The 14,691-nt window shown below is 36.3% G+C and overlaps 1 protein-coding gene across 14 annotated transcripts in view; it reads left to right on the top strand.

The window, feature by feature from the left end:
* LOC144979831 (E3 ubiquitin-protein ligase UBR4-like) overlaps positions 1 to 14,691 on the top strand; it is a 138,775-nt gene that overhangs the window by 13,404 nt on the left and 110,680 nt on the right. For 9 of the 14 annotated variants that reach the window (XM_078927000.1, XM_078926996.1, XM_078926999.1 and 6 more), the window contains exons 11-18: positions 1,485 to 1,625; positions 2,898 to 3,021; positions 4,056 to 4,312; positions 8,666 to 8,751; positions 9,593 to 9,675; positions 10,684 to 10,772; positions 12,269 to 12,509; positions 13,501 to 13,624. In XM_078927000.1, the coding sequence (XP_078783126.1) occupies positions 1,485 to 1,625; positions 2,898 to 3,021; positions 4,056 to 4,312; positions 8,666 to 8,751; positions 9,593 to 9,675; positions 10,684 to 10,772; positions 12,269 to 12,509; positions 13,501 to 13,624 (1,145 nt within the window). The remainder of the gene's footprint in view (positions 1 to 1,484; positions 1,626 to 2,897; positions 3,022 to 4,055; positions 4,313 to 8,665; positions 8,752 to 9,592; positions 9,676 to 10,683; positions 10,773 to 12,268; positions 12,510 to 13,500; positions 13,625 to 14,691) is intronic. The other 5 variants (XM_078927004.1, XM_078927006.1, XM_078927001.1 and 2 more) reach the window with 1 other exon arrangement.

Here is a 14,691-nt window from a genome sequence, read left to right as displayed (position 1 = left end):
AGTAAAGAGCCTTCTCCAAGGACTCAACTATGTGCCGAGTGCGAGGCTCGAACCCTGGACCTTCCGATCCGAAAGCAAGTGTCATACCACAAGACCACGTAGCCGATATCTGTTGGCCTTTGTAGCACTGTTATGGATTTTTTTTTTCTTTCATGAAATTGATTAGTGGACTGTGGCATTTTAACCATTTCAAGGGTTTTTTTGTCTGTGAGGAACCACAGCTTTTTGCTGATTTGATCTATTTAGTACAATGATTCATAAAGAAAGTAAATCATTTGTTACACATTTCATTTCTACTTCACTAATCATGGAAGATATTCAAACCATACGATGTGTTGTGTACTATCACGATGAGTCCAGCATTTCATTTGATTGTTAAATAGTACTGGCAATACTTTTTTGAATATCAACATTATCCTCAGAGTATCTCTGGATGCAGAATAGATTTTATTATGAAACTGTAAAGCATGTTATGTTAAATTGGAAAACATTTTCAAAACATAAATTAGAAACGTCTGTTAAAGGTGTTGTGATGTGTATTGATGTTTGATGTCATTTTAAAGATAGATCTTTAATTTTAATTTGTATCTCTTTCTCTGATGAGTTTAAATGGGAGCTGAGATTAATAGTTTGGTTATGATTGTGTAATATGGCTCATTATACATAATGATATTATAGACTGTCTACTAGGCAAATTTGATAAAAATGTTAAAGCTTCTAAAACTTCTAATTTCCAGATCGTACTGACACAAACGTAATATGGCTCATTATACATAATGATATTATAGACTGTCTACTAGGCAAATTTGATAAAAATGTTAAAGCTTCTAAAACTTCTAATTTCCAGACCGTACTGACACAAACGTAATATGGCTCATTATACATAATGATATTATAGACTACTAGGCAATTTGATAAAAATGGTAAAGCTTCTAAAACTTCTAATTTCCAGACCGTACTGACACAAACGTAATATGGCACATTATACATAATGATATTATAGACTGTCTACTAGGCAAATTTGATAAAATTGTTAAAGCTTCTAAAACTTCTAATTTCCAGACCGTACTGACACAAACGTAATATGGCTCATTATACATAATGATATTATAGACTGTCTACTAGGCAATTTGATAAAAATGTTCATCATCATCATTCAAGTACCAAGTCTGTGCCAGACATCGGTGATCATGGTACGCCATTCATCTCTCTGATCAGATAACCTCAGAAAACTTATATTACTCTTCTCTTTCTTTGTCACCCAGCTGTTCAAACTATTCAGATATGTTTTTCTTGGTCGACCTTTACTCTTTTTACCCTCTATCTGTGAGAGCAAGATGTTCAATACATTTATGTCGATTTAGGTGTCCTAAAAATTGCATTTGTCTTTTTCTTATTGTACGAATTAATAGCCTTTTAGTTTCAGCTTGCTCTAATACTTCTTCATAAAAATGTTAAAGCTTCTACAAACTTCTAATTTCCAGACCGTACTGACACAAACGTCCACCAACCTGAAAATGGACATTCAAGATACGATGACGGCATGGGAGAGAGTCACCAGACTCCTCGCTTCTGTCTCCTTGCATGATCTACTCTTCAATTTGATATCAGTCTCCTTCAGGAAGGTAAGCTTTTCTATCTCTCTCCTCACTTCTGTCTCCTTGCATGATCTACTCTTCAATTTGATATCGGTCTCCTTCAGGAAGGTAAGCTTTTCTATCTCTCTGTACAATTTACACTCCAATCTCATCTCTGATCTCTTTTAGGGTGATATGGCTTTCTATGATTAATCGTGAGAGATTTTAAAACTATTATATAGCATTTTCAGTTATAACTCTCTGATATTGTCTTTAGTGAATCTTTTTTTCTCTCCTCAATTCATGATAATTGTAGGAGAAAAACTCAACAAATTTTATGTAATAAATGATAATTATTTATGCCTCAAAACTAAAACTGTACTGTGAAAGATCAGTTTATGACAATGAACTTAAATGCATTGTCTTGTCTAAAAATTATTCTAAACATTTAGGGTAATAAAAGTTAATTGGTTTGAAGGTAGGTTTGATTTTATTCTAATCTTACCGTGACAATAAAGAGATGAGTGAGTAGGAAAGTGCCAGAAGACAATAGAGAATAAAAATTTTTCGCAGCAGTGATGGGGTTTGAATCCGCGACCTTATTTGTATGACAACTCTGCCTGGCCGGTGAGAGCATGACTCCACGATCGTGGCACTTTCCTACTCACTCATCTCTTGTTACCAACATAATGTGCCTGCTCCACTCAATTTTCTGAATTAAATGTGACAATAAAGCCTACGTTGGAATCACTCATGCTGCTATCTCAGTGAAAACAGACAGATCCGTGGCCTTAACCAGGATGCGTAATGGAAGAAATTATGAATTTTCTGAAATTCAATCTCTTGGTCTAAAGCATAAGGAAAAATTCACAGGTAGTTATATTATATGTTACAGTGAATGACATAATCAGTCGGATGGTGAAAAGATTTGAACTGAGATAATGCCAAGTTTAGTTAGAAGCTCAATTTTTATCAAAATGAGTTCTTGTCATAAATGATTAAATTAACCCTTTTTGTACTTCTTCGGGAAATATCAAAGCCTAATTTCACTTCTAAATATTTTTTACAGCTAGTCAAGTTGAAAAAATTATGAAATTTGAGAAATGTTACTGGATACCTTTCCCATACATCTGACCATAATTTGATGAAAAATCACCCGATTTACTTCAAATAAAGATCAAAATGCTCTGGTGAGCATATTCTTTCAGAAAATGAAAAATCCAAAATGATTATGTCATGCACTGACACATATGTGTAATATTTTTCCTGACTTTGTTTTAATTTTTTTTTCTTCTCCCATTAAAACTCTGTTGTTCTCAGGCTGTTTACTTGAAGCGTTTGAAGCAAGGTTCAGAGTCTCAAGAGACGACCAGCAGTAGCAGCACTTCTGATTCCAATACATACTATGAGGATGACTTTAGCACATCAGAGGAAAGCAGCGAAGGTTTGGAGGAATTACTTTATATGTGTGACCCATTGCCTTTGATCAGTATTATGTCGTGGTGATTCAGTTTTTAAATATGAATCTTAAATATAATTCGAGGAACTATATTCATTTTTTATGTTAAGTCATAAATTAGAAATAAAACTCAATTTTCCTGTCAATTTGATTCAGTCCATCAATAAACCGTATGGACAAAATTGTGTGATGGATCTCAAGCATTTTTTAGTGGTTGGAATTGTAAAACTCTAGGCTTTGCTGCATTGCTGTTCCTTGTAATTCGGCTGTAAATGAGTTTTTTAACTTGGCTATATGGCTTGAGCATTTGTGTTGTGCAATATCCTCTTGAAGTACTCAAAGCGGTTTTCAAGGGGTCCCTAGTCAACAGTAACACTTAACATGGAGAAAGAGAAGTAAGGGGTATTGTAAAAGACGAGGATAAAGGGTACATAATCAGCAAATTGCACAGTATGAAATGGATATATTTGATTCCATATGACTTGCTGTGGGAGAGGAAAGAGTGGGGGGGGGGGGGGGGGGGGGGGGGGGGGGGGGGGGGGGGGAGAGGTAACTGAAGCATTGTGAAATGACAAACCATGATGGGAAATACTGTTGTGGGGCTATGTGGTCTAGTGGTATGACTCTTGCTTTTGGGCTGGAAGGTCTAGGTTTGAGTCCTGCTCGGAATGGTGCATAGTTCAGTCCTTGGAAAGTCTCTTTTAGTCACATTCTCTGACTGTACTCAGTTGTAAAAGAGTACCTGATCGTTGTTTCTTTGTTTGTCTTAAAGGGTTTTACGATGCTTACAACACATTTAGGTCATATCAGCGCCAGACCCTTATGGAAAATATGTAAATATATCCCGTCCTACATATTAATTGTTGCTGTTGGCTAGGGACAACTTGTAAAGTGCTTTGAGCATGATTAGTAGATATAGTGCTATTTAAAAGCTCAAGTTTTTCAATTCTTTTTTGTTGTTGTTGTTGTGTGAATGAGTATGCTTATTCGTTGTTTATTTATCTTTCCCATTCTCAAAGAAGATGATCCAGAACCTCTCCTAGGTGAATGGATGGACGTGACTCTATCACCTAACAAGTCCCCACAGGCCATGGCCCCTTTCTCAGTGTCGTCCATGACGCCTTCGTCCCAGCAAGGGGCAGCGGTGGCCTCCAACAGGGGGGATGGAGGTAGTGGTGGCAGCAAGAGGCGGGGAGAAGACGAGGCGAATAGCGTCGGTAGCGATTCTCCTAACTCTGGTGCCAATCTGGTACCAGACAAATGGGAGGCAGAAGGGGTAAGTTGGAAGTCCTGACTCCTGGGTGGGGATCCTGACCTCCCATAGTGGGCAGGGAGGTACTTATTGTGTCTTCTATCCCCCTATATCTGTTTTCCAACTTGCTTTCTGTCTTTGTCTTGGAATGAGATTACTTGGTTTTGTCCTGGCCCTGGTCGGGGTCCTAGCTGGGAGGGAAACAGTCAAATGCATAGTTATTGTTTTGGAGATGATATTTTTTTTTCTTGTAAATCATCTCTCTGTTATGTATTATTATATTTGTATAATGTAAGCATTTGAGTGTATTCCTCTTAGTGGGGGCCGTGCTTGTGTCCAGATGAGACTTATTGGTGATCTCAAACTAAGTACATTGGTGGTATGCTCTTGGAATCTACATCTGATCTCTATTTGTTCCCAGTTCCCCTTTGTCTTACTTTTTCTTGGATGCTTTAATTGTAATTCTAGAACTTTTTACTATCCTGTTTTCTTCCTTTTTACTGGCGCTGATATAACCTAAATGTGTTGCAAGCGCCGTAAAACCCTTAAAAACAAACAAACAAACAAGTCCTGACTCAATGACTCATCTCTCTGGATTTGACTTGTAAATGTTGCTGCTTGATGCTCCAGGAAATGAATAAAAAAAAGTCAAATGGAATGGAAGCTTCGATCTGGTTAATGAAGACATGATATGGATGTTTCAGGTTTTCCCTGTGCCAATAAAAACAGGCCTCGAAGTGGGCCGGGAAAACCGGGAAAAGCCGGGAACTTTATTTTGAAATTTCCCGACCGGGAAAAGCCGGGAAAATCGGTGAAAATTGTCTGGGGCCGGGGGGCCGGGAAAAAGCCGTGAGAAAAATTTAGGTGAACAGCAACCCAACATGTATTCTTCCGCGTAATCATTACCCAACCTGCGAACGATCGGCTTAGAGCATGGCAGCAGCCTCTTATGGTTTCCTCACACTACTAGGCCCTATGTTATGACGATCGACCCAATCGGCAAAGTCTGGTCCGCATTCGTAGAGTACACAGACTATTACCATGTTTCCTGTGCATGACGTAATTATAGTGGTTTCGAGTCATCGCTGAAACACTGGAAGACGGCAATGGGATAGTTGCGTCAGTTGTTGAATAAATTATCCAGGCACGGTTGATAAGTAAAAAAAACCAAATTATGTTGTAGTTACATTTGAAACAAACAAAGTATATCACTGATCTCGTCTCATTGAGATATAAAGAATGATATAAAAATCAAGAAAATCGGCCGATAAATAAAAAAGTTGCTAAAAAAATCGAAAATAAACAAAAGCAATTTTTAAAATCGAATTTATTCGTAAAACAGTTGGTTTTCAACCGATTTTTCTGAAACTAGGACCAATGTTGTTCTTTTTTCAAGCCGATTTCAACAATGTGACTTTCAAATTCCTCAGAATTATATTTTTTACTTTTAGATTTTAGCTTTTAGGCCTACTCAAAAAGGTGTTATATTCCTTGCCACTTGCACAACAATAGCGTAATACATCGACGGCGAGAAGCGTCTTTGTTTCGACCAGCCGGTTCGGTTAGATAGCCTGTGATTGGTCGAAGACTTAAAGACGCTTGATTCACTCAGTCGACTCATCATTGTCGACAAGCAAGAGTGCTAGAAACACACATCCCTCCCCTCATCTTAGTAGTGAGTGTGTGTGTTTGTTTTTTTTGTTTTTTTGTTTTTTTGTTTTTTGTGTTTTTGACTTGGTCATGAATGCGATTGTTAGCTAAGCTAAGAAAGACGGTCGACGTCCTTGGGCTACTTTAATTAATTTTCGTGACTTGTTATTCAATTATTTGGAGATGGCAGATTAAGGTCGTTTACTCATTGTAATTTGTACTAAGTTTGTTTTGTCTGTCTCTAGATTAACTAGCTTTATTTCATTCATGTGCAATTCAATAAGTAGGCCACAAGTCTTTGGACGCTACTTTCTCTCTCATAGTAATATTCAAATGTCTTTTTCTCTCTATTGATTTCTCTTCTCTTTGTCTCTTTTCTTCCATCTCTCTCTCTCTCTCTCTCTCTCTCTCTCTCTCTCTCTCTCTCTCTCTCTCTCTCTCTCTCTCTCTCTCTCTCTCTCTTCTCTCTCTCTCTCTCTCTCTCTCTCTCTCTCTCTCTCTCTCTCTCTCTCTCTCTCTCTCTCTCTCTCTCTCTCTCTCTCTCTCTCTCTCTCTCTCTCTCTCTCTCTCTCTCTCTCTCTCTCTCTCTCTCTCTCTCTCTCTCTCTCTCTCTCTCTCTCTCTCTCTCTCTCTCTCTCTCTCTCTCTCTCTCTCTCTCTTCTCTCTCTCTCTCTCTCTCTCTCTCTCTCTCTCTCTCTCTCTCTCTCTCTCTCTCTCTCTCTCTCTCTCTCTCTCTCTCTCTCTCTCTCTCTCTCTCTCTCTCTCTCTCTCTCTTCTCTCTCTCTCTCTCTCTCTCTCTCTCTCTCTCTCTCTTCTCTCTCTCTCTCTCTCTCTCTCTCTCTCTCTCTCTCTCTCTCTCTCTTCTCTCTCTCTCTCTCTCTCTCTCTCTCTCTCTCTATATATATATATATATATATATATATATATATATATATATATATTATTATTATTTAAAATATTTACCACAATGTTTGAGACAGTCTACATTAATGTTTCAGACTTAATTTGCCATCGTCAGGACTGAGTTGTTTTGTTGAGTCAACAAAACAACTCAGTCCTGACGATGGCAAATTAAGCCTGAAACATTAATGTAGACTGTCTCAAACATTGTGGTAAATATTTAAAATAATAATAATTCGCTCCATTATTGCATGTCGAGCACTTTTCGTACCATATTTGTATCAAACACAATTCAATATATTATATATATATATATATATATATATATATATATATATATATTATATATATATATATATTATATATTATATATATTATATTATATATATATATAGGTAGTGGTAACTGGTCTAGAATTGATGAATATGCTTGAAAATTACTACCTTAAAATTTTCCCTAGAGCCTGGAAAATACCGGGAAAAAGCAGGGAAAAATATTTTCCTGAATCACTTCTAGGCCTGAAAATATGAATCAAAGACTAAAGGTCTTTAGTGTTTCATCCATGGTGTTATGTTGACAAAGAAGAGACCTGAAATGTCCAAATTTCTGTCTTCATTAATTAAATCAAAGCTTCCATACTATCTTACTACTGACTGTTATGGATTTGATGTGATTATTAATGTTTAATCCTTTTTTCTATTTCTTTTTTTGGCTGAAGAAGGGTTTTAAACCTGAAACATTCTATGTTTAGTTTTTAAAAAAAATATATATCTTTACATGTTACATTAATGTGACATGAAAGTATACCAGTCAGCTATACTTATACACATGTAAACAAGTAATCCTTTTTTTTTTGGCGGGGGGGGGGGGGGGGGGAGGAGGAGGAAGAAAGGGCGGGGAGTTGTATAAAGCTAAACTACAGTTGAGGAGGTCAGGATCAAAAGGTACTAAGTCCCGTTTAGCAAATATTGAGAAAATGGGGAAATACTATAATCTATTACCATTTTATTTACCCCATTTGGGTAGATTTCGATCGTTCTGATTCTCCCCAGATTCAGGGGAGGTAACCCTCCTTTTCTTCTTTCATAATGACTTCTATTACCTCTACTGTTGTTGTTTGGGCACACAATTTGTAGTGACAGTTTATGAATGCAAGACAGTGATGCAAGGAACAGTCGAAGGCCAAAGGAAGAATTGGATTCAGTAGTCTGATGTCACACTGCCCGGCAACGGCGGCCATCTTGGTTCTAAACAAAGAAAATCATTACTTTTTATTCTTCATGCTGGCTAGAACTTTTCATATGCCTTGTGATCAGAATGTGTAAAAGTCAAAACATGATCAAATTTATGGGGTTTTTTTTCCTCTGGATACGCTTTTATGCTCGCCGGAGAAGTATTTCATAAGGCATCCGCCATTGTTCTGATAGTTTAGAGCCAGTGTTACTAAGTTACCATGCGTCATTAGGAAGGAAGTGATGTTATGACTGTTGAAGAGTATTGAGACAAAAAAAATGTAACAGGACAATATCAAGGAATGGAGAGGTCTGGACATTGGTGAGTTTCTGGAAAAGGCCAACGACTGGAAAGAGTGGCGTAAAATTGTGAAGTCTGCATTCCACAAGTCTCCCTGATGATCATCCGGTTATGGAAATGAGTGAGTGAGTGAAAAACCTCCACACAGCTAAAAGGGTGGCTGCAGTATCTTTTGATCCCGATTTGCTCCATTGAGTACAATGCAGTGTTCTATTCTATTCAATTGCATTGTCATTAATGAAGTTTGTTTTTTTAAAAAGAAAACAATTGATGTTTCATTTCCGTCTATTTCAGTTCTGCCATCTGGTCCAAACTGTCCTGAAATTCTTCAACGGACATTTGATGAACTCTGGGAATGAAAGCATCAAAGCCATGGCCAGGTAAGGGTGACAATAATCAATAATTGCCATTTTACTAATCTGTCTTTGTTTTCTCCGTGATTTGGAGAGCTGCCAGATGGTTTGCTCTACTTAAAGATAAAGAACTGAACAAGTGTGTATAAAAGGTGACAGACAAAGCAAGAAAGAAAAAAAACCATCCCAAAAAATCAGTCGACCCTGACTGGGGATCGAACCTCAGACCTGATTACCAATAAGATGTGCTACCATTACAGTGATATTTTTAAGCCATACTCAACATGATAAATGGCACAAAATCCCTCAATTTTTCAGGGATTCTTTTTAATTTGCCAGGTGGCATTCCTGAAGGGGGGCCAGGAGGGGGGGGGGGGGTCTGAATTATGTAATGATAAAATTGCGAGGATAAGGTGACGTTTCAAATCTGTGAGTTAAGTGCACTCTCTTGGTTCAAGCCATTTTAAAATTCTAAAATTGAGCTTTTATATAGCGCAATATCCACTAAACGTGCTCAAAGTGCTTTACAAACAACAGCAACACGTAACATATAACGAGACATGGTGCCTGTTAGGCGATATTACAATTTTTGTTTCGACCAGATACTCATTTTACACCCGAGTACAGTATGTGAGTAAGGAGCCTTACCAATGACTCATCTATGTGCCGAGTGAGACTCGTACTCAGGACCTTCCGATCCGAAAGCAAGTGTTATACCACAAAACCACATTGCCGTACAACAAATCAATTTCAAATTTATCTTCTTGTCTCTCCAGTTTTCGGTGAACAATCTTTATTCAAGCTTTTATTGCATAAATATGATTTAGTGTATAATTTACTATCTTAACCCCATTGATTTTGATTCTAGCCGTGGCATCAGTCAAGACCATGTGACCATTGTAGCCAGTTTGACCAAAGAGCTGGACAGGGAGTGTACCCGGACTGAGACTTGTGAGTAGTTTGGCATTTATCTGTCTTACTCAATGGTGTAAATACATAGGTTTGTGTTTGTGTTTGATTTCCTTGAATACTTTTTTAAACTTTTGATTTTATTTTTAAAAATTATACTTAAGATACAAGATTTACTTCAAGAAATGAATTTTTACCATTTTCATATCATTAGAAAATAAGGTCTTAGAAAAGTTATAGCTTTTTATCTTGTCTTATTTATAAAGATGGGGTTGCGAGGGTAGTGGAAGCAAATGAGCTGGAACTTTTTTTTTCTTTTCTTTTTATTTACTTTTTGTTTGTTTTTTTTTAAATTGTTTTTTTTTTTTTTTGGTCTGTTATCATTTATTATTTTCTCAGCCAAGTACTGATTGCAATGTAACTTTTGAATGACTCGGGCTTAATTAAACCTCCCTTTAGGTAACATTGGTCCCAATTTCCTCAATACTGCAGCAAGATTTTGATCTGCTGTCAGTGTTCATCTGTTTGATCGGCCATTTGCATTCTTTCATGGAATGTCTAGTTTGGTAATAGCATTTGATGATGCTGTTTAAAAGTGCAGAAATTCCACCCAGCCCCCACATTACTTTTCTACCTTTCATTTTTTCAACAACAAAAAAATCATCCTTCCTACCTTGCAGTTTCCTATAGGCCAGTACTCAAGTTTTTTGACCAATCAAAATTCTTCATATAATAATAATAATATTTTATATATGTTGAGCGTTCTTCCATATCACGAGGAAGTTCTCAGAGTGCTTAACAGGGGCATCAACAATTCAATTTGGGAAATAACAAAGTCTTGGATGGACTGTCAATGACCATTGTTCAGTTGCTGTGGGGCTCACACGCTTTGAGCACATTTAGTGGATATTGCGCTATATAACACTCAATTTTTAAAAAAAATTTTGAAGAACCATTTTATTTTTAAAAAACTTCTTCAGGCTTTTCCACCACTTTTTTCATTTTACTATTGGTCTATTTTTTATTTTTAAAACATTTTCTCAATGGCAGATGAGAAAGCATATTCAGGTCTGTCCCAGGAATTGGCCCATTTCAATCACATACTTGTGGCCTCGGGTTGTTTGAGCCCAAAACTGGAGGTAAGTGATAGATATAATAATAATAATAATAATAATAATATATACTTTATTCATCCAAAAAAATGGAAATTCGTTTACTGACGTGGCATGCATAAAAATGTATAAACACAAAGTTGAGAATCTATGGCGACAATGTATATATATACATATATATATGCAAATGTACAAACATGTAAAAAATATACAACCAAGAACCAATAGCAACACCTTAAATATTAATTTAATAAATTGAGATAGGCCATACCTCTGGCCTTTAGTCCGAACTTGTGAGTGTATATTTGTAACACGAATTGAATGCAACACTCTTTATACCTATATACTCAAATAGCTTATGGGTTTCTGTAAATGGACTAATGTCCAGCAGTTGAATTAGTAAATTAAGAAATATCTTCCTTTTTGTTTTTTTCTGTAGTATGTTCAAATCGAACAAGCGCTTTGAGCTTGTTGATATACGGGGTAAGGTGCGATATAAAAATCATATATTGGTATTATTATTACTATTATTATTATTTTTATTATTTTTATTATTATTATTATTATTATTATTATTATTATTATTATTATTATTATTATTTATTATTATTATTATTATTATTATTATTATTATTATTATTATTATCATTATTATTGAAATACATTTTGGAATAATTAATTACTGAGCTCTGTTGAGATACTTTCACCTTATATCTGATTTCCAAGTTGCTTTATTTGATTGGTGCAGCTATGTGGTCTAGTGGTATGACACTCGCTTTCGGATCGGAAGGTCCTGGGTTCGAGCCTCGCACTCGGCACATAGTTCGAGTCCTTGGAAAACGCTCTTTACTCACATTCTCTCACCGTACTCAGGTGTAAAATGAATACCTGGCCGTTAACAGCGTTGTCTTTGTCCGAAAAATTGTAATATTGCCTAACAGGTGTTATGACTGTCCTACATGTTTAATGTTGCTGTTGACCAGGGACCCCTTGTAAAGCGCTTTGAGCATGTTTAGTATTGCGCTATATAAAAGCTCAATTTTTAAAATAATGATTTTTATTATGTCTTTGTCTGAGAATGAGTTCAGTTTAGTCCTAGCCCTTGCCGGAGTCCTTAGCTGAGGGGGAAACAGTCAAATATTAAGTATTAGTTTTGGGAGATAACATTTTTTTCCTTGTAAATCATCTCTGTTATTTATTGTTAGTTATGTATTCTGGATGAGACTTTTAGGTGATCTAAAACTTAAAGTATGCGCTTGGACTCTTCATCCGTTCCCTATTTGAATCGGTCCCCTTTGTCTTACTTTTTCTTGGCTAGCTTCACTTTTAATTCTAAATTTATTTTTCACTACCCCATTTTCTTCCTTTTTACTGGTGCTGAAATGTCCGAAGTGTGTCACAAGCGCCTTAAAACACTCAAAAAAGAGACGAAACTCTAAACGCCCAAATCATTTTTCAGTGTGAATTTTATCGAAACTTTTATTCTATTCTAATCATTTTTATTTACTTACTTTCTCCTCCAGAGTGCTTATTTGGCTGCCCTTGGCGTGAGCCCCACAGCAACTGAACAATGGTCATTGACAGTCCATCCAAGGACCTTGGCTGTTCTGGTCAGCATCTTGCTTCGTAAACAGCAGCTGGAGCGATGCAACCCGACTAATACGGAGACTGTGCACAGCGAAGTGATGATGGTGTGGAACAAATTTTTGGACAGACTCCACGGCTCCATCCACTGTTCTGAAAGCAAGACTGAGTCTGTTGAAGGTGAGGGAGAGAGAGAGGGAGAATGAGAGAGAGAGAGAGAGAGGGGGGGGGAGGTAGAATGAGAGAGAGAGAGAGAGGTAGAATGAGAGAGAGAGAGGTAGAATGAGGGAGAGAGAGAGAGAGAGAGAGAGAGAGAGAGAGAGAGAGAGAGAGAGAGGTAGAATGAGGGAGAGAGAGAGGGGTAGAATGAGAGAGAGAGAGGTAGAATGAGGGAGAGAGAGAGAGGTAGAATGAGGGAGAGAGAGAGAGGTAGAATGAGAGAGAGAGAGAGAGAGAGAGAGAGAGGTAGAATGAGGGAGAGAGAGAGGGGTAGAATGAGAGAGAGAGAGAGAGGTAGAATGAGGGAGAGAGAGAGAGATAGAATGAGGGAGAGAGAGAGAGAGGTAGAATGAGAGAGAGAGAGAGAGGTAGAATGAGAGAGAGAGAGAGAGGTAGAATGAGAGAGAGAGAGAAAGAGAGAGAGGTCATGTACAGTGTTTTACAATTCATATAATAATCGTTATTACTTCTAAGACTTCTACCACTACAATGATCGTTATTTTTATACTTCTACTTCTTATTATTATGATGATGATGATGATGTTTATTATTATTATTATTATTATTATTATTATTATTATTTGTTGTTGTTGTTAACATTTTTGTTATTATCAATCTTAGTATCAATGTATGCGTGTGTGTGTGTGAGTTTATGTATGTATGAGTTCATTCTAAAGTGCTGCAGAGCACTTTTACGTAGATGCTTAGACGCTATAGAAATGTATTATCATAATTATTGTTATTATTATTATTATTATTATTATTATTATTATTATTATTATTATTATTATTATTATTATTATTATTATTATTATTATTATTATTATTATTACTATTATTGTATGATTGAAAGCCCTTATCGCCATCCTCATGATTACTTTATTATTGTTTATAATTTAACAAAACAAATGTAATATTTGCCTTTCTTCCATTCCCTGTATAATTTTCCCAGACGTGAATGTGGAGCACTTGCAGGTTCTCTTACTCCTGTTCCACAGTCTCCGTCTGACCCAGAAGAAAGAGATTCTGATATCCATCTGTAACATCATCATACAAATTTCACACTTGGGACCTAGGTTTGTGAACAATTAAATCATTCCCTGTTTGTTTTTGTTTTTAAATTTAATGTTTAACTCACTCAATCCTAGAGAGTTTTGCTTCTTTTCAAAATTGGAGAGAAAAAAATGCATAAAAAATGAGCATGTGCATAGATAGTTTTATTCAACTATCATTAACCTGCAAAAACTAAAAAGATTAGCTTTGATACTACGCCTATAATTTGTCTCAGAAAAATATAATAAATAGACATGGGGTAAAAGTAACCCCGGGTAAACTACGGATATAGTCGGTGTTAGGGTTGAGTGAGTTAAGAAAAGTTAGCTGTTTATCAGCTTCTGGGTGGGGTCTTTTGGCCTCCCATGGTGGGCAGGAGGTCACTTACTGTGTCTTCTATCCGCCTATACCTGTTTTCTGAGTTGCTTTCTGTCATTATCTTGGAATGGGATAACTAGGGTTTTGTCCTGAGCCTTGCTGGAGTCCTTGGCTGAGAGGGAAACAGCCAAATGTATACTGTTTATTTTGGTGGGAGGTGATATTTTTTTTCATTGTAAATCATCTCTCTGTTATGAACTGATCGTTATATTTTTGTTTTAAACATATCTTGAAAGGATTTAAGTGTGTGGAATCCTAAACGATTTGTTGGAACACATCCTATTCTTCTTCTCTTAGTGCCTTTTTAATATCTCATTAAAGTGTGAGTTTTGATTGCTAAATGGGACTTTGATTGTATCCTTTGTGTTTTAGTAAAGATAACAGCTTTTTTCCTTCATTTGGTCTTACCCAATATTTCACTTTTTTTTCTTCCATTAATTTTGATTTAATCAATAAGTAAACCAATGGAGCTGTTTATTATTTTTATTTTTTAAATTTTATAAATATCATCTGTTCCATGTTTTACCAACATTTTTGTTCATATTTATGACAAAAATAAATTGTTATGTATCACCAACACACACAGTTGAATTGAATCATTGAGTATGACAAATTGAGTATTAAAATGTATAACCCAGGCATCAGATGTAGTGCAAAATAAGCTTAGAGATTAAGTGCTGAGTTCAGGATGGAAGAAGGTACTGATAGCTGG

This window comes from Berghia stephanieae, chromosome 9 (assembly GCF_034508935.2).
Source record: "Berghia stephanieae isolate SIO BIC M18660-M18661 chromosome 9, UCSD_Bste_1.3, whole genome shotgun sequence".
NCBI classification, from domain to species: Eukaryota; Metazoa; Mollusca; class Gastropoda; order Nudibranchia; family Aeolidiidae; genus Berghia; species Berghia stephanieae.
This window is presented reverse-complemented; position numbering and strand designations above follow the sequence as displayed.